Source organism: Macaca mulatta, chromosome 2 (assembly GCF_049350105.2).
Source record: "Macaca mulatta isolate MMU2019108-1 chromosome 2, T2T-MMU8v2.0, whole genome shotgun sequence".
Taxonomy (NCBI): Eukaryota; Metazoa; Chordata; class Mammalia; order Primates; family Cercopithecidae; genus Macaca; species Macaca mulatta.
The window spans coordinates 91,348,380-91,372,573 of NC_133407.1; the positions used below are offsets into that span (position 1 = coordinate 91,348,380).

Below are 24,194 nucleotides of genomic sequence, written 5' to 3' on the forward strand. Positions count from 1 at the left end.
AATTCTTTCCCTCTTCTGCTAAAGAAAAGAGGTAAAACATATGCCAAAAAGATAGGATGCTTTTGCAGTGAACCAAAAGGCTCCCAGTGGTATCTGGAACTTGGGTTGACTTAATGGAAAGCAAGTTCCTGAAGTGAGTATGGGTTGTTCTTTGCATTTCAGAGCCATCAAAAGTGTTCTTTATCCTATGACTGCATAACAGATTACCCAAAACTTAGCAACTTAACAGCCATTTTATTATGTTCACTGATTCTGTGAGTCAGGAATACAGATGGGGCACAGCGGGAGTGTCTTATCTTTGTTCCATGGACTCTGGAGCCTTAACTGAGAAGATGTGAAGATTGGGGTGGCTCAAAAACTGAGGGTTGAAATAATCTTAAATCTTCAGTTACACGTCTGGGACCTGGGCTGGAATGATTCAAAGACTAGGACTGTTCAGTAGAGCACTACCCAGAGCTCTCCATTTAGCTTGACTTCCTTGTAGCACAGCAGACTCGGGGTAAGTGGACTTTTTACATGGCAAGGCTCCAAGTGCATATATTCCAGGGAACAAGATAGAAGAAGCTGCATTGTCTTTTATGGCCTAGTCTTGGAAGTCACCCAGTGTCACTCCTTTTTTTTATTTTTTTTTTATTTTGAGACGCAGTCTGGCTCTGTCACCCAGGTTGGAGTGCAGTGGCACGATCTTGGCTCACTGCAACCTCCACCTCCTGGGTTCAAGTGATTCTCCTGCCTCAGCCTCCTGAGTAGCTGGGATTACAGGTGCCCCCCCCCACCCCCCACACCTGGCTAATTTTTTGTAGAGATGGAGTTTCACCATGTTGGTCAGGCTGGTCTCAAACTCCTGACCTCAAGTGATGCACCCACCTTGGCTTCCCAAAGTGCCAGGGTTACAGGCGTGAGCCACTGCACCTAGCCACCCAGTGTCACTTCTGATGTGCATTATTTGTTGAAGCAGTCACAAACCAGCCCAGATTTAAGGAGATGGGATATTGGACCCCATCTTGTGATAGTAGTGTTACAGAATTTTGACCTGTGATTTCAAATTGCCACAAAAAGCAAGAAAGAAAAGTTGAGGATAATACTATGAGAAAGGTCGGATTTGTTTTCTTACACTTTATTTTTTCTGAAATGTACATTGCTGATATTTGTGTAAGCCAGGTGGTCAGTTTTTTTGTAAAAATGCAGTCTTAAGAAATCTTAACAAAATTTGGATTTTAAAAAAGTTGATATTAGACCCAGTGAAAGAACTAATTTTTTTACTGTTATGTTTTGTTTTTCATGATTTTGTATATTCTTCAGGACAAGCAGTGGGAAGAGCTCTGTTATCAATGCAATGCTGTGGGATAAAGTTCTCCCTAGTGGAATTGGCCATATAACCAATTGCTTCCTAAGTGTTGAAGGAACTGATGGAGATAAAGCCTATCTTATGACAGAAGGATCAGATGAAAAAAAAAGTGTGAAGGTATGATCTTTAACCTTTAGCAGCATAATATACCTGAAACAATGTCCTTAACTTATTCTTTAATAACATTTTTATAGATGTCTGCATTGCTGACATCTTATAAAAAGAACTGTTAATATTTCTTTTTTTTTTTTTGAGAGTGAGTCTTGCTCTGTCGCCCAGGATAGAGTGCAATGGTGCAATCTTGGCTCATTGCAACCTCTGCCTCCCAGGTTCAAATGATTCTCCTGCCTCAACCTCCCAAGTAGCTAGGATTACAGGTGCATGCCACCATGCCCAGCTAATTTTTGTCCTTTTTTTTTTTTTTTTTTTGATAGAGATGGGGTTTCACCATGTTCGCCAGGCTGGTCTCGAACTCCTGACATCGGGTGATCCATCTGCCTTAGTCTCGCAAAGTGCTAGGATTATAGGAAGAACTTAATATTTGTAACTTTGAAAGCCATCACTAAATATTTTAAGTACTCTAAATTTTTTTTTTACTTCATAGCTAAATTAGTGGAAGAATAAAACCTGTCCTTAATTTAAAGGTATATTAGAATTACAGGTTTTTTAAATCTCCCCTTACAGTGAGACTAACATTATTTTATTTATTTATTTGTTTTTAGACGGGGTCTTGCTCTGTTGCCCAGGCTGGAGTGCAATGGCACAATCTCAGCTAGCAACTTCTGCCTCCCAGGCTCAAGCAATTATCCTGCCTCAGCCTCCCAAGTAGCTGGGATTACAGGCATGCGCCACCATACCTGGCTAATTTTTGTATTTTCAGTAGAGACAGGGTTTCACCATGTTGCCCAGGCTGGTCTTGAACTCCTGACCTCGGGTGATCCACCTGCCTTGGCTTCCCAAAGTGCTGGGATTACAGGCGTGAGCTGCCACGCCTGACCGAGACTGACATTATTGAAGTGTATCATTACTGTTTAATCTCAAATTTGTCCCACCTTGGCCTCCCAAAGTGCTGTGGTTACTGGCATGTGCCACCATGCCTGGCCTCAGATTTGTCTTTTTAAAACAGAATTGCTTAAGAAATTGGGCCCTGGAATCTGTTTTTGATATGTGTCTGTGTTTTTAGAAACTGTCTTACCTCAGGAGTATGTAGTAAGTATATTCATGAATAAAGATTTTAACTTTGTCAGATGAGAGCCAATGGCAATTCCCTGCCTTTCATAAATTTCTCAATTTAGTGCCACTAGACTCCTGCAGCCAAAAAAAGAATAAAAGGAAAAACAAATTAGAATGCAAGATGTTGACTCTGGACTGAAAGCAGTTAGTTAAGGCACTGTTTCTTATTGCGGTCACTTTGTCTTGAGTCTAAGGATCTCTTCCACAAACAAAAAAGTTCAGTGCTTGAAGATCCATGCTATTTCATTTCTTGGTAAAGTCATGGATGGTTCTTGCTCTGTGAATTTGCTCTTTGATGTAAATCAGGTGACTCAATCTGTAAGTTTTAGAATAAGCATACCCTTCAGATTAGTTATTAGAAAAGTGAGATGATGTTTATGAAAATACTATTCAAGGCTGGGCGCAGTGGCTCACGCTTGCAATCCTAGCACTTGAGGTGGTCGGATTGCTTGAGACCAGCCTTAGCAATATAGTGAGACCCCATCTCTACAGAAAATACAAAAATTAGCCAAGCATGGTGGCGCATACCTGTAGTCTCAGCTACCCGAATGGCTGAGGTGGGAGGATTGGTTGAATCTGGGAGGCTGAGGCTGTAGTGAGCTGTGATCATTCAGCCTAGGAAATGGAGCAAGACACTGTCTCAAAAAGAAAAGAAAATACTAATCAAGCTTTTAATTCATATAAATGAAGGAATCACTATTATTTTGTAATTAAGATTTTTAGCAAATCAAAATTCAAACGTCTCATGACTTTAGAGCCTCAAAGTATGCTGTGTTACTCTAAAGAAATCATCTCTCATTTTCCTGATCTGTGCTCTTCCAGTCCTCTTCACACTCTTTTTCTCCTTGTCATTTTAGATTTGGGGGTTACGTGTACAGGTTTATTTTTATTTATTTATTTATTTTTTGAGACGGAGTCTCGCTCTGTCGCCCAGGCTGGAGTGCAGTGGCCAGATCTCAGCTCACTGCAAGCTCCGCCTCCCGGGTTTACGCCATTCTCCTGCCTCAGCCTCCCGAGTAGCTGGGACTACAGGCGCTGCCACCTCGTCCGGCTAGTTTTTTGTATTTTTTAGTAGAGACGGGGTTTCACCATGTTAGCCAGGATGGTCTCGATCTCCTGACCTCGTGATCTGCCCGTCTCGGCCTCCCAAAGTGCTGGGATTACAGGCTTGAGCCACTGCGCCCAGCCTATGTGTACAGGTTTTTTATGTGGATATATTGTGTGATGCATAAGACTGGCCTTCAACTGAACCTGTCACCCAAATAGTGAATGTAGCATTCAGTAGTTTTTCAGCTCTTGCCACCTTCCACCTTTACCCCTGTAGTAGTTCCCAGTGTTATTGTTCCCATGTTTATTTCTGTGTGTACCCAGATGTTTAGCTCTCACTTTTTTGTTTGTTTGTTTGTTTGTTTTGAGACAGAGTCTCACTCTGTTGTGTGATCTCAGCTCACTGCAACCTCTACCTCCTGGGTTCAAGCAATTCTCCTGTCTCCGCCTCTCGAGTAGCTGAAATTGTAGGCACACGCCACCACGCCCGGCTAATTTTTGTATTTTTAGTAGAGACAGGGTTTCACGAGGTTGTCCAGGCTGGTCTCAAACTCCTGACCTCAGGTGATCCACCCACCTCGGCCTCCCAAAGTGCTGGGATTACTGGCATGAACCACTGCTCCTGGCCTAGCTCTCACTTTTAAGCGAGAAGATGGCAGTATTTGGTTTTCTGTTTCTGCGTTGATTGACCTAGGATAATGGCCTGTGGCTCCATCCATGTTCCTGCAAAAGACATGATTTCATTCCTTTCTAGGGGGTGTTAAAAGCTATTTAATTTTAACCTATTTTAATAATGACATTTCTTCCATATGACAAAGTGATACACATTTATTTCAGTAGTCAGAAAATACAAGTAGGCAAAAAGAATGAAGACTCCATAACTTATATACTTCACAAAACCAGTATCAGTATCAGGAGTTGCTTAGAATTCTGTTGCTGGAGTTCTTTTTGAGGGAACCATTTTTTTTCGTACTTGGAAATTTAAAAATTCAGGTTCTCAAGATTGCTCAGAAGGTTTTATTTCAGAGTTTTTATACACCTGTTTGGCTAAAATAAATGTACTACAATGTTGTTAATTTTTATTGAATTTTATTACAAGTGGAGTTTATTTTTTTCTTTTCCTCCTGCTTTAGACAGTTAATCAACTGGCCCATGCCCTTCACATGGACAAAGATTTGAAAGCTGGCTGTCTTGTACGTGTGTTTTGGCCAAAAGCAAAATGTGCCCTCTTGAGAGATGACCTGGTGTTAGTAGACAGGTAAAATTACATGTGGATTGCATTTTCTCTGGAAGTTTATTTAATAGTATAATACTGCTTACTTTAGCATGTGGTATAAAAAATTAAAACATTCAGTTGCCACTTTGTTCTCATTAGCTAGATTAAGGAAGAGATAAGGTATTGGTTTTATTTTATAAGTTACAGAAAAGCACCAGTTCATCAGTCTTATTCCATTTCAAGAAATTTTAAGGATGGCCACTTTTTTTGGCTGGAGTGCAGTGCCATAGTGCCATGATCTTGGCTCACTGCAACCTTCACCTGCTGGGCACAAGCAATTCTCCCACCTCAGTCTCCTGGGTAGCTGGGATTACAGACACACACCAGCCACCTCACCTGGCTCCATTTTGTTTTTGATAATGAATTTTCCTTTTAAGTGGAAATGAGTGTTTCAAGTAATCCATAGAAACAGAAGAGAGAGAAGATGTTCATGACACCAAAATATTTGGTTTAAATACAATGTTAACTAATTTAGCTTTATTTCATAACCAGGTTGTATCTATGACCCAGTCAGTTAAGATTGACAGTTGGATAGATACAAGAAAAAATGAAAGAGATCTAGTATTTGGTACCAAAATGGGTAACTATAGTGAATAATAATTGATTTTTATTACTATTTTTTTGAGATAGAGTCTCGCTCTATCACCTAAGCTTGAGTACAGTGGCACAGTGTTGGCTCACTGCAACCTCCGCCTCCCAGGTTCAAGCCATTCTTGTGCCTCAGCCTCCCGAGTAGCCACTATGCCTGGCTAATTTTTGTATTTTTTGGTAGAGGTGGGAATTCACCATGTTGGCCAAGCTGGTCTCAAACTCCTGGTCTCAAGCAATCCTCCCATCTCAGCCTCCCAAAGTGCTGAAATTATAGGTGTGAGCTGCCATACCTGGCTGAATAACAATTTAATTGTACATTTAAAAATAACTAAAATAATATAATTGGATTGTTTGTAATACGAAGAATAAATGCTTGAGTTGATAGATACCTCATTTACCATGATGTGATTTTTTTTTTTTTTTGGAGGCAGGGTCTTGCTGTGTTGCCCAGTCTGGAGTGCAGTGATGGAATCATGGCTTACTGCAACCACCGCTTCCCAGGCTTAAGCAATCCTCCCACCTCAGTCTCCAGAGTAGCAGGGGCTACAGGGGCATGCCACCAAGCCTGGCTAATTTTTTGTGGTTTGTTTTTTTTTTGTGGAGTCAGGGTTTTGTCATGTTGCTCAGGCTGGTGTCAATGTCCTGGACTCAAGCACTCGTGCCTTGGAATCCCAAAATGCTAGGATTACATGAATATGCCACTGCGCTCAGCCCCTATGTGATTATTACACATTGTATGCTTCCATCAAAATACTTCATATACCTCATAAATATGTATACTTAATATGTACCCACAAACATTTAAAATGAAAAATTTTTTAAATTTTTTACAAAGATTTGTAGTTGGCAAATTCTTCACTGCAGGTCCTAGTGTAGTTGGTATATTAAATTTATATGTTTTTATTTGTGTTTATAAGGGCTTAAATCTTCTCTGAGCCTTACTGGATATAGCTGCTTTAACCCTTGTTTAGTATCCATTAGCCTAGTTTTATATTTCAGCCATCTAAAGCATAAAGATTAAAAAGATTAAAATATTGAGCATGTTATTTGCTTTGTGAAAGATCACTGGGTTAAAATTTCCTAGGCTTCTTATAGATGACAGGTGGAAATCCTGTTTTTTAGACTTCAAATTATACATAAAAGCTGAAAAAATTCTGTAACCCAAATTTTCTTTTTAAGAAACATAATACAATTTTTATTTCACTCTCATTAGTCCAGGCACAGATGTTACTACAGAGCTGGATAGCTGGATTGATAAGTTTTGCCTGGATGCTGATGTCTTCGTTTTGGTCGCAAACTCTGAATCTACACTAATGAATACGGTAGGATTTAATCATATTATTGTGTTTCGGTGGTAGGGAATGAAGCAGTGTCTGTTTTCATTCTGAAAAGAGAAATCCAAATCATGGATTAGAAAGAACTTCTAAAAACAGGCATGAATGAAGGGGTTTGTGTTTTCATAGAACCAGAAGGGCTGTTTCTAGTCTTTCTATAGTGTGTAGTTCCCTGGATTTCTCTAGCAATATAGGGCTTGATGACTCTAGCTTATGGTTATTTGCCAGTCTCAGGGAGAATGAGTGCCAGAAATTTTAGGATGCTTAAGTCTCTTGAATAAAATATAAACCACTCCTCCTTTCTGCCATCTATCGGGCAAGGCTTTTTATATTTTCAGTATTGTTAGCTGTTTCCAGCTTCACCTGAATATACTCTAGGTTTCACCTTACCTGTGTACACTTTAAGCTGCTGTCAGACTTAGAAGATTATTTATCCAAATGTCTGGAGCCAGACTCATCTGAAATAAACTTTCCAGAGTTGAGATAATCTAATATTCAAAACTATAACATGATTTTTAAAAATTGTTATTCATCAGTTTTTTTCATCTTTGAAAGTTTAATGCTCATAGAGTGCTTTGGGATCCTTTGTCAGTGGTGTTAATGTTGTCTAAATGGTTCAGACTTTCTCATTAAAATAAAATTTCAATTGTAAATGTAAATTACAGTGAATGTACTGTGAGTTTTTTTTTTTTTTTTTCAGGAAAAACATTTTTTTCACAAAGTGAATGAGCGGCTTTCCAAGCCTAATATTTTCATTCTCAATAATCGTTGGGATGCCTCTGCATCAGAGCCGGAATATATGGAAGACGTAAGTTATTTTATTTATTTTTCGTAGGTTTTGAAGTACAGTCACATATATTGTTATTTGAGAAAACAATATAGCTTATATAATAGAAAATTATAAGAGCTATTCCATGAAAAGAATATAGTTAGAGAAAACCTGAAGTAGGTATGTGATAAAGACCGAGGTATGAAGTTACTTTGAGGGAAAATTGTGTTATACTATCTAGTTATTTCAAAGCTTGGAACTTCTTTTTTGTTTAAGTTTTTATTGAAATGTACATAACAGAAAAGTACATAAATCATAAGTGATCCTTCCAATTTGGCTTCCTAAAGTGCTGGCATGACAGGTGTGAGCCAAAATGCCTGGCCAAATTTTACAAATTTAACACACCTGTGTCAAAATCCAGATCAAAAAGCAGACCATTCTGAACACCCCAGCACCTCTCGCTTACCTCCCTCCTTCCAACTTCCATTCTGTCCTCCTTACCAAAGAGAAATTACCCATTTATCATGACTTTTGACCCCCTAAATTAATTTTTCTGCCTGTTCAACTTTATATAACAGAATCATATAATATCTGCTTTTGCATCGTTTTTTTCGTTTAACATGTTTGTCATATGTGTCCATATTGTGCATAGCATAGTTGTATTGCATTCTCATTGCTGTATAGTATTCCATCTGTGACTATACTACAGTTGACTTATTCACGGCGATGGGCATTTGGGTTAATTTACTATATTTAATTATGAATGCTACCGTGCATATGCTTGTATATGTCCTTCTGGTGTGCATATATATGCATTCTTGTTAGGTAGTTTTCAATGTGGAGGTTGGACAGTTTTGACCCCCATGGGATATTTGGCAGCATCTGAAGATTTTTTTTTTTTTTTTGTGACAACTGGGGTTTTGTGCTAATGGCATCTAATGAGTAGAGGTTAGAGATGCTGTTACACATGCCCTGACACAGAACGGGCCCCCAAACAAACATTGGCCAATCCAAAATGTCAGTAATGCAGAGGTCAGTAAACCATGGGTATATGTACCTAGAGGTAAAATTGCTAGATTACAAGTTAAGAATATGTTAGATTTTAGTAAACATAGCACCAGAGTTCTCCAAAGTGCTTGGTGTCAATTTGTACTCTTGCCAGCAGATTGAGTTTCATAAGATTTGCATCCTCAACTTTTTTTTTTTTTTGGCATTTTTGTCACACCAATTGTAGAAACTTAAAAAGATTAAAGTATCTGGAATTTGGACTATAAATAATATTTATTTAATTTGCTTGAGACGATTTCTGATTTTAATGGTAGTATGAAATTATTATATGTAGAGGACAAGATAAAAATAACTTAAACTATCCCATCACTGTTCACATGTTAAATTATTTGCTTTCATTTTTCCACCATTGGAATTTTGCGTAACATCATGTTTTATATCCTCCTGTCATTAACTGTTGTGTTACAGCCATGTTCTTTCAGATTGGGGCTCACATAATCATTGGAGAATTAGGAAGTATCACTCATAAATTATTTTTCCTCAAATATTTCAGCATTCCTATTTAGATTTATTTTTGCAAGTCTTAATATAGAGAACCCTTATCATAGCCATAATGCTGAAGACTAGTACTAAATCCTAACTTCTAACCCGTAATCTTCACCTCAGTGTGCCCAAGTGGTAATCTTGAACCCAACATTGCAATTCTAATGCCTGGTTAATGCATTCGCCCCAACCTTAGCAGGGTTTGTTTGTTTTGTTTTGGTTTTTGAGATGGAGTCTTGCTTTGTTACCCAGGCTGGAGTACAGGGGCACGATCTTGGCTCACTGCAACCTCCACCTCCCGGCCTCAAGCGATTCTCCTGCCTCAGCCTGCCCAGTAGCTGGGATTACAGGCGCCTGCCACCACACCCCGCTAATTTTTGTGTTTTTAGTAGAGACGGAGTTTCACCATGTTGGCCAGGCTGGTCTCAAACTCCTGACCTTGTGATCTGCCCGCCTCAGCCTCCCAAAGTGCTGGGATTACAGGCGTGAGCCACTGTGCCCAGCAGAATTTTAAATAAATGTTCAAAAGACAGAATCGTTAAGAGAAAGATTTTCTGTCATTAAGTATCAAACTTCATTTATCAGAATTTTTTGAATTCATTAGTTATATGGTAACTTTTGTTATATCACTGTAAATAAAAGTATTGGCCTGTAGTCATTGGTTATTATATTTGTTTAAATTATTAGAATTCTTTTAATACCCTTTTCTCTGTAGGTACGCAGACAGCACATGGAAAGATGCCTGCATTTCTTGGTGGAGGAGCTCAAAGTTGTAAATGCTTTAGAAGCACAGAATCGTATCTTCTTTGTTTCAGCAAAGGAAGTTCTTAGTGCTAGAAAGCAAAAAGCACAGGGGATGCCAGAAAGCGGTATGCATTAGTTATAGATTTCCTTTTTAAATATAAAAATATTTAAAATTGGTCAGGTGCAGTGGCTCACGCCTGTAATCCCAGCACTTTGGAAGGCTGGGATGGGCGGATCATGAGGTCAGGAGTTCGAGACCAGCCTGGCCAACATGGTGAAACCCCGTCTCTACTAAAAATACAAAAATTAGCCCAGCATAGTGGCGTGTGCCTGTAATCCCAGCTACTGGGGAGGCTGAGGCCGGAAAATTGCTTGAACCAGGAGGCGGAGATTGCAGTGAGCCAACATTGCGCCATTGCACTCCAGCTCTGGGCAACAGAGCAAGACTCCGTCTCGGGTGGGGGGGGGTGGAAAATATATATATATATATATATTTATATGTATATATATATAAAATGGACTATTTATATATATATATATATATATATATATATATAAAATTATAAAATCAGTAGCCTACCAGAAAATATATCTTGCTATATACTAGGTTTTTAAATCTTTGCCTGTACATTACAGGTGGAGCACTTGCTGAAGGATTTCAGGCAAGATTACAGGAATTTCAGAATTTTGAACAAATCTTTGAGGTAGGAATTTTGTGATTGTATTGCCTAATACAAAACTCTTTCCTTGGTTGGAGAAAGCATGATCTTCTGTTTTATCATTTGTCTTTGTCAATAACTTTTGCTGTTATTTAGTTTAGTTACTGACATAGCCAGTAAAATGTGGAAAGTCTGAAGAAAGGAACCCCCTGCAAAATGATTTGTAAGAATTGAGAATTAGCGATTGTAATTTCTTCCTTATTCTTATTTTTTATGTATTTATATATAAATAAGAAACTGTGTTTCAGTATTGCTGTGTTGTGCAATGAATGAAATTCCCTGTATTCAATAATTTGGAACAAGAGCAAACAAGCGTAATTGCTGTTGGAATGGATAATAGAGCAAAGTAAGCATTATCCTTTTTTTCTTTGTGCCGCATGACTAATAGAAGTATACAAAACATGATTAATGCCATTTGACAAAATTTTATTATATTTATATACTGTGTTACCACATGTCCATTCTCCATATGTTGTGCCAAACACTCTAAATGAATAATTGAGTAAAAAAGAGCTTCACCGTTTTCAGAATCTTCTAGGAAACTACTGAAGTGCCTGAGTGGTAGACAGGGAGGGAGGCTAGTTTCTTATGTTGCAGTGTAAGTGTTTTTATTCAGAGACATTAAAACTCACCCTACATTTGACTGAATAGTTCTTTAGATGTTAACCTTCTGAACTCCTGTTTTGCCCTATATAATTCATATCACCTTCCCACTTAGGAATGAACACGATGACTTCAGCATTGAAGAAACCTCAATCTGTAATTATTCTTATAAGTAGTAACTGCCTTAATAGGGGGGACATGAATGTTGAGTATACTTGGCAGGATTTTTAAAATAAACATTTTGCTTACTATCTCTCATCTTTAATTTGGTGAGAGAAAAAAGGTTATTAGATGAAGACAAACTGGAAGAAAGCAAATCCACTGCCAGCTATCTCGGTAAGATCTAATTGTTCCGAGGCTACTGGATTATGGGTAGATGTCCTCTCAAGCCAAGCTATAGGATACGTGAAGTCCCAGTTACTCAAAGACCATTGCTTGTTTTTTTTCCTTTTCCTTTTGCTTTCACCAAAGGGTTGATGCTCTCCTCACCGTTTTTTTAATCTTAAAGAAATGGGATCTCCCTCTGTTACCCAGGCTGGAGTGCAGTTGGGCAATCATAGCTCATTGCAGCCTCGAACTCCTGGGCTCAAATGATCCTCCCACCTCAGCCTCCTCTCCTCCACTGTTATCAGTATTTCAACCATGGGGAAAATATGTAGGGAGAGGATCTGTTTCCTTGTCTTTCCTTATTTATTGACTTTTGTATATATGTGTTTTATGTATGTTTATCATTGATTTCTTCTAAATTATACATTTATAGAGTGTATAATTGTGTAATGTTCTGTTACACATTTATATTGCTTCCATATTGCTTCATGGTATAGCTTGTGCTTCCCCAGAATATCTCCTTGAGGAGGTGGGAATGAGAAGAATAAAATATATGCTGTCGGGCATTGGTTCACAAGCCTGGCTGATCATCAGAATCACATGATGTGCTTTACAGAACCGCAGGCTCCCAACCTGTCATATCCCCAACCCCAGATCCAGGGGGTTGGAGTTGGTCTAGCAATCTATATACATACATATTCAAAGCTCCCCAAATGATTGCAATAATCAGACAGACTTAGGAACTATTCTTTTTAAATGTTTGTAGAGGAAACTTGGCAGTTTGTGTTTTATTCTAATGGTCCATTTGGGATTCTAAAATTTATGTATGGAAAAAATTGCTTTTGAGCAGTAGCTTTTTTTTTTTTTTTTTTTTTTTACATAGTCATGGAATGTGCAGCTTTAGAGTTTGAAAATTTTAAGTCTGAAATATCTAAAATGAGAATCAGTAAAAATTACTTGAATTTATCTAAACATAATCAGCTGGGCAAAAAATATTATGTCTAAATGTATTGAAAAGAGACAAAATATTTTTTGGTGATTAATTATGTTGAAAGTTTTAGTCAGCTTTAGTCCAAGACTGGTGTTTGTTACTTCTTAAATCAGTTTTGGTAATTCCTGGTTTCTGAGAAATTGGTGTATTTCTGAAATTTTATAATTTAGTAGCATAAAATTGTTTGAGTCTCTTGTTTCTCATGTCTATATTTAAATATGAATGTATATCTACATATACATATACACACACACACAGACCCTTAATGAGTTTGCCAATGTTTTATCATCCAAAGACGCAGCCCCAGCTCTTATGTAATTTATCACTTAATAAATATCATTTTTGGGGGTTCATTCACTAAGTTCTGTGTTTTTTGGTTTTTTTTTTTGAGACAGAGTCTCACTTTGTCGCCAGGCTGGAGTGCAGTGGCATGATCTCGGCTCACTGCAACCTCCAGCTCCTGGGTTCAAGGGACTCTTCTGCCTCAGCTTCCCTAGTAGCTGGGACTACAGGGGTGCGCAACCACACCTGGCTAATTTTTGTATTTTTAGTAGAGACGGGGTTTCACCATGTTGGCCAGGATGGTCTCGATCTCCTGACCTTGTGATCTGCCCGCCTTGGCCTCCCAAAGTGCTGGGATTACAGGCATGAGCCACCGTGCCTGGCCTGTGTTCATCTTTAACATTGTTTACTTTGAAGATGCATTGGTTTTTTGCTTATTGTTCTTGAAGAAAAGATTCAGGATTGTGAATTTGTGACTGCAACTTTGGGCGTATCCCAAGGTTTTCAGTGCTAGTTTAGTTTTTGTTGATTTTGTTTCTAATTATCCTTTTGGCATTTCCTTATCAATGTAAGATTTTTTAAAATTCAAGTGTTGTGGTTCATTTTATACAATTTTTGGTTACTAATTTCTTGGTTTCTTTGTGTTGTGGTCACATCTTGTGGCTTTTACACACATTTCTCTTTGTTTTGGGGATTTGCTTACTTTTCTTTGTAGTCTTGCAAGATTTTTTGTGAAAAGAAAAACTATCAAGTTCATCACCTTTATCAATCTGACCTTTGCCATGGACTTCTTTCGATTCATTTGATTCAAGTGGATCTAAGTATTTTAAACATTTAGAATACTAAGTTAAACAAGACTTGAAAATTAAATTGAGTAAAAGCAATCAAGAAAATCAATATTAGCTTGGGCGTTGGTGGCTCATGCCAGTGCTGCCAGTACTTTGGGAGGCCAAAGCAGGAAGATTGCTTGAGCTAGGGAGATTGAGATCAGGTTGGGCAAAAACATGAAAAGACTAAATCCTATCTCTACCAGGAAAAAAAAAAAAAAGTCAGGTATGATAGCTCATGACTATAGTCACAGCTACCCCAGAGGCTGAGGTAGGAGGCCAAGGAGTTTGAGTCTGTGGTGATGGTGAGCTATGGAGGTACCACTGTGCTCCAACCTGTGTGACAGAGTGAGACTCTGTCTCTTTTCTTTTTTGAAAGGAAAATCAGTGTTAGTCTATTAATACATTTTCTTATTGTTTTAAAACTGTATTTGGAAAGTTTCAAAATGCATTTGGACTGCATTGTTCTAAAGGCAAGTTAGAAATCCAAATTTCTTTTGCACAGTTATTTCACCATTAATTCTTACTAGTTTTGGTTGTATGATGGGAGATAGACATATAAAAATAACTTATTTAAAATGTCAGTGGATTTTTTGTAATGGGCATTCCTGGATGATAGGTGAAATTTGAACATGAACTGTTTGTTAGATAATAGTATTGTCTCAATGGTAAATATTCTGAATACAGTTGTTTCGTGATTGTGCAAATAAATGTTTTCTTTCTTAGAAGACAAGTGTTGATGTATTTAGTAATAAGCTTGTGATGTAGTAATGACCTGTCAAAATGTTTAGGAAGGAAAATAATACATAAGTATATATAAAAATGTATGCCTCTCTTTATATATATGGGGGCATACATTTTATATATATATTGCAAGATATTTATTATATATAATATATAAATATTACATATATATATATATGCCCTCACACAAGATAGAAAGTATGGAGCATGTGTATGGAGGGAGAGGAGAAGTAAACAAAAGGGGCTGAATGTTAGTATTTGATATATCTAGATGAAAGGTATAGTTCTTGCACTTTTCTGTTGAAAATACACCAAAATAAGTTGGCAGTAATGAATGGCATGTTGTTAGGTGTTTGTAGGGTCTATTTTCAAGGGAAATTGAAAAGTTTGTTGGTTTTATGTTTTAATTACACATATAAATTAATATTAATGTATGATTAGAGTTCCTGATAAAATAAGTCTGGGAACTGCTGCGTAGTATATATGTTCCCCATAGAGATTAATTAGCATATTAGTGTATTAAGGATGCCGGGAAATAACTTAGAAGGGGGACTTTATTTAAATTAACACTACCCATACTTATTTGGAGTAGAATGTTCTTTTTTCAAGGTATCTCTTAAATATCCTACAGATCAGTGGGAGCACCACTGTGGGATACTTTTTAATTAGAAGATTGATTATTTTCTTCTCTATGCTTACTCATCATTATATCTTTTTGAATCAGAAAGAAACTTATATTGCCTAATAACTTTTGGAGATCTTTTCTGTCTCGTCTAGCTCTAACACTGTGCTGTTATCTACAATTTTGGATCTTCATTGCTGATATCTAGATCTGCTTCATCGAGGAATATCGACTTTATTTTAATATTTTTCCTTTAAAAATATTTTTGTTTTTATTATAATTTTTGCGGAAGTTAATTTGACACATTTACGAGGCGTTTATTTAAAATAAAATCAATGCATTCTTTTAATTATTAAAAAATAAGTAGTTTACAAGTGTTCATTATTATATAATTATTGTTGATTTTAAAGAAGAAAACATCCAGAAAAAAAAAAAACAAAAGGAAAAAAAAAAGAAAACATCCAGGAATGTTTTATCTTTAGGTGTGTACAGAACAGGAATACTATAACTTCCTACATTAATCTTTTCAAAATCAGTGAAAATGACTAATGCATAAATGAGCTTCACCATGGGCAAAAATTAAGCTAGGCAATGCAAGAAAGTAATGGCTTCAGAGTTAAATATTGACTAAATGAATTACCCTCATGTGCTCTATATAATCTGTTTTGTTTTCTCTACCTCAAACAAAATGCTGAAGTAGGGAGCTAAAATGGCAAAGGAGATTGTAGTCTTTCTGAATGCTCGAATAATTTCATAGACATGAAGGCTAAGCATAGGTCATAAATAGGACACTGAATACACATGTAGCATCCTGATGATTTCAGGATAACAAATGTAGCACTAGAGTATTAAGTAAATGCCTTTTGAAGCTTAAAAGCCATTTGTTTTAACAAAGGAAGGATAGTAATGAACTTCAGGAAGCAATTACCACGATTTGTATTAGCTAAATATATAGAGGTTCAAGAAGATGAATTCATTGGAGTATCAGAGAATTAATATATCCCTAATTTAAAAAAAAATTATCATAGAAAATAAGTCTCTTGTAAAACATCTATAGTAGTTACTGTGCTGTATTTCAGTGCAGAATTTGACTTTCCATGAAGAAAAAACGAAAGACAAATTGTAATATAACAATTTTATAAACTTTAAATGATAAATCCGGCCGGGCGCGGTGGCTCAAGCCTGTAATCCCAGCACTTTGGGAGGCCGAGGCGGGCGGATCACAAGGTCAGGAGATCGAGACCACAGTGAAACCCCGTCTCTACTAAAAATACAAAAAATTAGCCGGGCGCGGTGGCGGGCGCCTGTAGTCCCAGCTACTCAGGAGGCTGAGGCAGGAGAATGGCGGGAACCCGGGAGGCGGAGCTTGCAGTGAGCCGAGATCGCGCCACTGCACTCCAGCCTGGGCAACAGCGTGAGACTCCGTCTCAAAAAAAAAAAAAAAAAAAAAAAAAAAAGATAAATCATAGTAAATATATATTTATAGGATGAGCATGGTGGCTCACTGTTGTAATCGCAGCACTTTGGGAGACTGAGGCAGGCAGATGACTTGAGGTCAGGAGTTGCAGACCTGTTTGGCCAACATTGCAAAACCCTGTCTCTACTAAAAATGCAAAAAGTAGCCAGGCATGGTGGTACATGCCTGTAATTGCAGCTACTTGGGAGGCTAAATCAGGAGAATCACTTGAACCTGGGTGGTGGAGGTTTCAGTGAGCCAAGATCATGTCGTTGCACTCCAGCCTTGATGACAGTGCAAGACTGTCAAAAAAAAAAAAATATATATATATATATACATATTTATATATATATATAAATTTTTATATGTATTTCTTAGATAACAAGTATTCTATATATTGAAAATTGAAGGCCGGGCGCGGTGGCTCACGCCTGTAATTCCAGCACTTTGGGAGGCGGAGGTGGGCGGATCACAAGGTCAGGAGATCAAGACCATCATGACTAACAACAGTGAAACCCCACCTGTACTAAAAATACAAAACATTAGCCGGGTGTGGTGGCAGGCGCCTGTAGTCCCAGCTACTCGGGAGGCTGAGGCAGGAGAATGCCGTGAAACCGGGAGGCGGAGCTTGCAGTGAGCTGAGATTGGGCCACTGCACTCCAGCCTGGGTGACAGGGCGAGACTCCGTCTCAAAAAAAAAAAAAAAGAAAAAAAATTGAAACAAAAATGTTGCAAAATGTATCCATCAATACATGTGATGCATTGTGATGTATTTTTTATTTAAATAAATACTGGTTATAAAACACTGATCTATAACAACTATTAATGGGTTGTTAGCTTTAAGGTAAAACAAATGAAATAGGGCATGATTCAGGCCTTTGTGTACATACTATATTCTAATGAAAATAATTACAATTATCTTCTAAATAGCTGCAGATATTTTTTCTATAAACAATTTTAGATGTTACATTGTTAAATGTTAGCTTTCAGATTCTTCACATTTTAATCCAGAGAAGTCTTTTTTAGCGAACTTACAGGAATCATTGTATCATTCAGCTTTTAAATAAGGAATTGTTCTAATTCACATCTTATTTAAGAACTTTACTAGGTTATATCTATTTCAAGTATGAGAAGAATCTAGATAGAAGGACTAGAATTGGATTAAAGGTGATCCAGATAAAAAATAGTAATTCTAATGAGAGAATTTTTTAACATTGAAAATAGTACCCTGTTTTTTTTGGGTTTTTTTTTTAATGTTAGAGTCAAACCATTGCACATTACTGTGTAAAAATACACAAAGATGGTAACTTGCTGCTAAAGCCCTTTTTACTTTTGAGTCTTTGTATTTTTTTCACCTTTGTAATTTTAAGTTGTGCTTTTATCACTCATTTATTTTCTATCTTTATTTCTGTTTGGGTTAAAGTTACAAACAGCAAGTTCTTGTGTTTAAATTCCTGAAAATGTTGAGGTGGAATTACAGTAATGTGTTATGGCTTGGGCCCCTCGCAGGAGTGTATCTCGCAGTCAGCAGTGAAAACAAAGTTTGAACAGCACACTATCAGAGCTAAACAGATACTAGCTACTGTGAAAAACATAATGGATTCAATAAACCTGGCAGCTGAAGAGAAAAGGTATGAGTTCATTTCGTTGCAACATAAAAATGTTAGTTTTTTTTGTCAGACTTTTGTTAAGACTGAGGTTTTAAATTGTTGTACTATAAATACTTTTTACAGTGAAATCAGCCTTGTGGGTTTAACTGATGCCTACTTGTATTTTTTAAGTGCATATTTGAAAGTGTCAATATTTATTCTGCAACCTTGCACACATCATTTATATTCCCTGGACCTCACTATTCCTGTGTATGAATTGTGATTTTTAAAATGTTTTATGGCTATTTCTTCAAGCAGATTTTTATGAAGAACTCCAAAACAGGTGATCCTCTTTTTGCATTCAACCCACAACCCATTTTTTAATATAGTCATACATCGGTATTTTGAAATCACTATTTTATACTAGTTGTGTTTGTTTATCGCCTGATGAACAAACAAGGTGATGCTACCTGCCAACCAGAAAGTTGATTCGGTAAGCAGTACCCTTTATGTTATACTATATGGCATTATTTTATACTATTTGTTACCTTGTAAAGGTGGCAATGAATACATGAAAATACCAGCATTATTGATAAAAAGTATAATTCTCACAAACTTGGTATGCTTGAAACACAGAATGGAATGTTACTAGATGTGACAAAAGTAATGATGTTAAGCCTCAATAGAACCTTCAGTGGACTTAAGCCAGTTGAAGGAAACATAAAAACATCAAAGCTTAAGTCCAAGATGTCATAACATTGGAATTTTAAATGTATTTGCTCTTGCTGGGAACAAAGACTCTCTCATGTCCCTGTGTGTTGCTTTATAATGGTACTTTCTTAGGAATGAATTAAGTTCAAACGCAGAGAACTGCCAGCATATAAAATGCAAGGATCAGAACCCTGAGTTTGAACTCAGCCCCTGTGTAGAGCCTCTGTTTAATGAGATTGTGCTGCTATAGCACTTTCTTCTAGCTCAGTTGCTTTGATGTAGTACCCAAATTTTGGTCTATAAGATTGATTTAATTAGTAATTATTTTTAAAGACATAGGACATTGAACAAAGTATAGCACAAAGAAAATGTGATTTGAGGATTGTATAATCATAATGTCCTGGGAACTTCTTAAGTAAAAGATCTTCTTAAATGGATCTCAGACCTTTATTTTCCTGTATCAGCCGGAGGTGAACAAACTTTTTTTCAAAAAAAGAGCCAGACAGTAAATATTCTAGGCTTTATGGGCCATAAAGTGTCTTGGAGCTACTCATTTCTACAGTTTTAGAGCAAAAGCAGCCATAGATAGATAATAGGTAAATGAATGGATGTGGCTGCATTTCAAGAAAATTTTAACAAAAGCTGGCAGCTGGCTAGATTTGGCTTGTAAGATGCCATATGCTGACCCCTGCTTATTAACTAAAGTTAGTACTGCATTCTGTTTTGCCTGTTCATATTTATGAAGTGTTTGAAGACTTAGAATTCTTATTCATCCTTTCTGGGTTTCAGGTGCCACATGGGCAGAGAAATGTGGTTTCTATCAAATGGTCTATATAAAATACTTTATAAGTGAAATATTACTTGAATCCTTTCAGATGTTACAAGTTTTTTTTTCTTGGGTCATGCTAATAGATGGTTCAATACATGAATGAGTCCCTTGCTGAAATGCTTTAGGACTTCAGTCTACCCTGAACGTTGATTACTCTTTATTACTGAAATAGGCATTATTCAGTGGAAGAGAGGGAAGACCAAATTGATAGACTGGACTTTATTCGAAACCAGATGAACCTTTTAACACTGGATGCTAAGAAAAAAATCAAGGAGGTTACCGAGGAGGTGGCAAACAAAGTGGGTAACAATAGCTTCATGATTAAAATAACCTGGATGGAAATTATTTTTGATAATACTAAAAATGTTATTCCTGTTACTTTAAAAGAATGTTTTAAGATTTTTCAACTTAATTTTTTTGAGTAATTGATAATCTTGTTTAATTATTTTAACTCCGAATTTTTCATATTTTCAGGTTTCATGTGCAATGACAGATGAAATTTGTCGACTGTCTGTTTTGGTTGATGAATTTTGTTCAGAGTTTCATCCTAATCCAGATGTATTAAAAATATATAAAAGTGTAAGTTAAAGTATAGATAAAATTATTCAGAGACAGTTTCTTATTATTCTATACCCTCATTTATTTCATGGTTTGGCATTTCAGTGTCTTCATGGCAATCAGTACAAAATGAAACTGTTAGATTGCCCTCTTGTAATAAATGTAAACTATCTTGTATAAAAAGTAAATAGAAAATTTATACTTAGAATGAGATAAAGATCATTTTAGGACAAGGCACAGTGGCTCATGCCTGTAATCTCAATACTTTGGGAGGCCGAGGCGGGAGGATCACTTGGGCCCCGGAGTTTGAGACCAGCCTGGGCAACATAGTGAGAACTGTAATCTACAAAAAACAAAGTTAGGCTGGGCGGTAGCTCATGCCTGTAATCCCAGCACTTTGGGAGACTGAGGCGGACGGACCATGAATGAGGTCAGGAGTTCGAGACCAGCCTGACCAACATGGTGAAACCCTGTCTCTACTAAAAATACAAAAAAAAAATTAGCCAGTGGCAGGCGCTTGTAATCCCAGCTACTTGGGAGGCTGAGGCAGGAGAATTGCTTGAAACCGGAAGGCAGAAGTTGCAGTGAGCCAAGACCACGCCACTGCACTCCAGCCTGGGCAACAAGAGCAAAACTCCATCTGAAAAAAAAAATAGCCAAGCGTGGTGACACGCTCCTATAGCCCCAGTTACTCAGGAGTCTGAGGCAGGAGGATCAGTTGAGCCCAGGAGGTCAAGGCTAGAGTGAGTCAAGATCAAAGCACTCCAGCCTGGGCAACAAAGCAAGACCCTGTCTCACACACAAAAAAAATAAATAAATTAAATTAAATTAAATTAAAAAGACCATTTTGGCATTTACTGCATTTTTTATGTCTTTATAAAAACTACATGCTTTCTGGAGAAAAAATAATATGGATATTTACCATTGTTAACAGGAATTAAATAAGCACATAGAGGATGGTATGGGAAGAAATTTGGCTGATCGATGCACCGATGAAGTAAACGCCTTAATGCTTCAGTCCCAGCAAGAAATTATTGGTAATATTTATGTCTACAAGGTCATGTCTGGTTTGTTTTTTCATTCATGACTCTGGTAAAGAGCTTATTTTCCTTTAGGCGTTCCATTGAAGGTAAAACACTTACCATTCTTTCTTAAAATAAGTGTTGTAATTTTGTTCTTTCTAGAAAATTTGAAGCCATTACTTCCAGCTGGTATACAGGATAAACTACATACACTGATCCCTTGCCAGAAATTTGATCTCAGTTATAATCTAAATTACCACAAGTTATGTTCTGATTTTCAAGAGGATATTGTATTTCATTTTTCCCTGGGCTGGTCTTCCCTTGTACATCGATTTTTGGGCCCTAGAAATGCTCAGAGGGTGCTCCTAGGATTATCAGAGCCTATCTTTCAGGTATGTATCTTTGAATCTACCAATTTAAACTCTCCTTTATTATTTTGTTTATGTGATTTTTCTATAATAAAACTAGCTTTACAAAATCTGCATATTTAAAAGCTAATATCTGTCTCTTAGAGCCATTTCTGAGGTAGATATTTAGTTTGAGCATCCCCAATCTGAAAATCCTTAAAGGTCCAATATCAAAAACTTTTGAGTATGGTGACACCACGGGTGGAAAATTCCACACAAGACCTCATGTGAGGTCATAGTAAAAAGGCAGGCACACAACACACAGTTTTATTCAGTGTCCTCAGAGGAAAGACTCAGCCTCCTCTAACTGCAATATATCTTTTCCACACATGCCCAAATTCCCCCACACAAGCACACCTATGAAGGGTACTAAAATGGCACATGTGCAGGCCCAATGCACCAACAGCAGGTTCCCCATGATGCCCCACAAGGGGCCAAGACCTTTGTGCATTACCCACTATGGGCTTCTTTATTTACTCTCTTTTCTCTGGTGTAAAGATACTGTTTAAAAAAGATTTTTTTTTGAGTGGGGGTGTGTTTGAGATGGAGGCTTGCTCTGTGGCTCAGGCTGGAGTGCAGTGGCACAATCTTGGCTCACTGCAACCTCCACCTCCTGGATTCATCCTGTTCTCCTGCCTCAGCCTCCCAAGCAGCTGGGATTACAGGCACCCACCAACACGCCCGGCTAATTTTTGTATTTTTAGTAGAAATGGGGTTTCACCATGTTGGCCAGACTGATCTCAAACTCCTGATCTGAAGTGATCAACCTGCCTCAGCCTCCCAATGTGTTGGGAATACAGGCGTGAGCCACAGCTTCCAGTTTAAAGTGTTTAAAAGGCCTACAGATACCCTCGTGGGTGACATTGATAAGAAAAAGAAGAGGCATTTATTTTATTTATAGCACAAAAATTTAAGCTGTTGGAAAAACTGGATAACAATGTAAGTGAGCAACTTCTTACAGAAGAATGATGTTGGAATGAACACTATATATGACCTAACTTCAGGAAAGTTGTTCTTTTGGCCTAAACTATTGAAGTTCTGTGCTAAAAATGATGACAGAAGTTAATTAAAAAAAAAAAAACAAAACACTACAGAAAGTTAAATATGAAGATCTTGATCATGTATTGAAAGAGTGGACCCATCAGCATTTCAGTGAACACATGCCACTTAAGGACATGCTGGTTATGAAATAAAGATCTATTAAAATGAACTGAAAATCAAAGGGAACTGTGAGTATTCAATAGGCTGGTTAGAGAAATTTAAGGTAAGATAGCATTAACTTTTTTAAAGGTTTGTGGTGGTAAAGCATCTTGATCACAAAAACAGCAGAGAAATTCATTGATGAATATGCCAAGTTGTCTCTGATGAAAATCAACTCCAGAAAAAGTCTGTAATGCTGACGAAACATCACTGTTTTGCCATTATTGACCCAAAAAGACACTGACTACAGCTGAGAAGACAGCCCCTACAAGAATTAAGGATGCAAAAAACAGAATAACTGTGCTGGGATGTGCTAATGCAGCAGGCATAAATGTGAACTTGCTGTGATAGGCAAAAGCTTGCGTCCTCACTGTTTTCAAGGAATGAATTTCTTACTAGTCCATTATTGTGCGAACAAAAAGGCATGGATCCCTAGGGACATCTTTTCTGATTGGTTTCACAAACATTTTATACCAGCAGCTTGTGTGCACTTGCAGGGAAGCTAGACCAGATGATGACTGCAAGACTTTGTTACTCCTTGACAACTATTCTGCTCATCCTCTAGCTAAAATTCTCATAAAAAATAATGTTTCATTATTTTAACCTTGTGACCAGGGTATTCTAAGATCAATGAGGAGTAAATGCAAAAACCTTTTTTGGGCAGCATGCTAGCAGCAGTGAACTGAGGCTGAGTGTGGAAGGTTTTCAGAAGGAGTTTAGAATGAAAGCTGCCATATATGCTGTTGCCAGCACAAGGAGTTTAGGATGAAGGATGCCATATATGCCAGCACTTGGAAGACAGTGACTCAGTTGTGTATGCCTGCAGCCTCTGCCTGTCACTACATTTATTGATGATGAGGAACAAGTTGGTGACTTTGAAGTATATCAAGAGAGAAAAAAATGATGTCTGACCTCCTTATGCAAAAAAATAATATCTTCAGAGTCCATCTGTAAGCTGGAAGAAGGGTATACCAAAGAAGTGTTTAACATTGATTATGAGGCTTCAGTTGTTCATTCATTAACTGATGACCAAAGAGCTAAAATGCTTCTAAATCAAGGTGATTATGATAATGGTGATAATGAAGATGATGTTGTTGACCCTGCAGAACAAGTGCCTATAGGCAGCATGGTGATGGGCTTCTTGAAGCACTAGAGCAGCATGTATTCATAACAGAACAAGAAATAGGTTTATAAAATCAGGGAGAGACTTCAACAAAAACCATTGTTAGAGAAGCAAGTAGGTGGTACTACAGGAAACATTTTAAAAGGCCATTCAGCAGAATGTCTTATTATGCCTAGAGGACCCACTTCTTGGTCCCCCAACTGCTTCTGATGTTTCTTCTCACCTCACAAAGTACTGTGTACAGGAACTTTTTAATCAAAACATAGCATTGTAGGTAGAGACTGAAAGCCT

The 24,194-nt window shown here is 37.4% G+C and overlaps 1 protein-coding gene across 3 annotated transcripts in view; it reads left to right on the forward strand.

The window, feature by feature from the left end:
- The window catches only part of MFN1 (mitofusin 1), a 45,442-nt gene that overhangs the window by 10,209 nt on the left and 11,039 nt on the right, over positions 1–24,194 (forward strand). For all 3 annotated transcript variants that reach the window (XM_015131552.3, XM_015131553.3, NM_001266266.1), the window contains 11 exon segments: positions 1,303–1,465; positions 4,762–4,886; positions 6,709–6,817; positions 7,530–7,637; positions 9,865–10,018; positions 10,530–10,597; positions 17,974–18,095; positions 19,766–19,892; positions 20,068–20,172; positions 21,086–21,188; positions 21,336–21,565. In XM_015131552.3, coding sequence (XP_014987038.1) covers positions 1,303–1,465; positions 4,762–4,886; positions 6,709–6,817; positions 7,530–7,637; positions 9,865–10,018; positions 10,530–10,597; positions 17,974–18,095; positions 19,766–19,892; positions 20,068–20,172; positions 21,086–21,188; positions 21,336–21,565 — 1,414 coding nt within the window.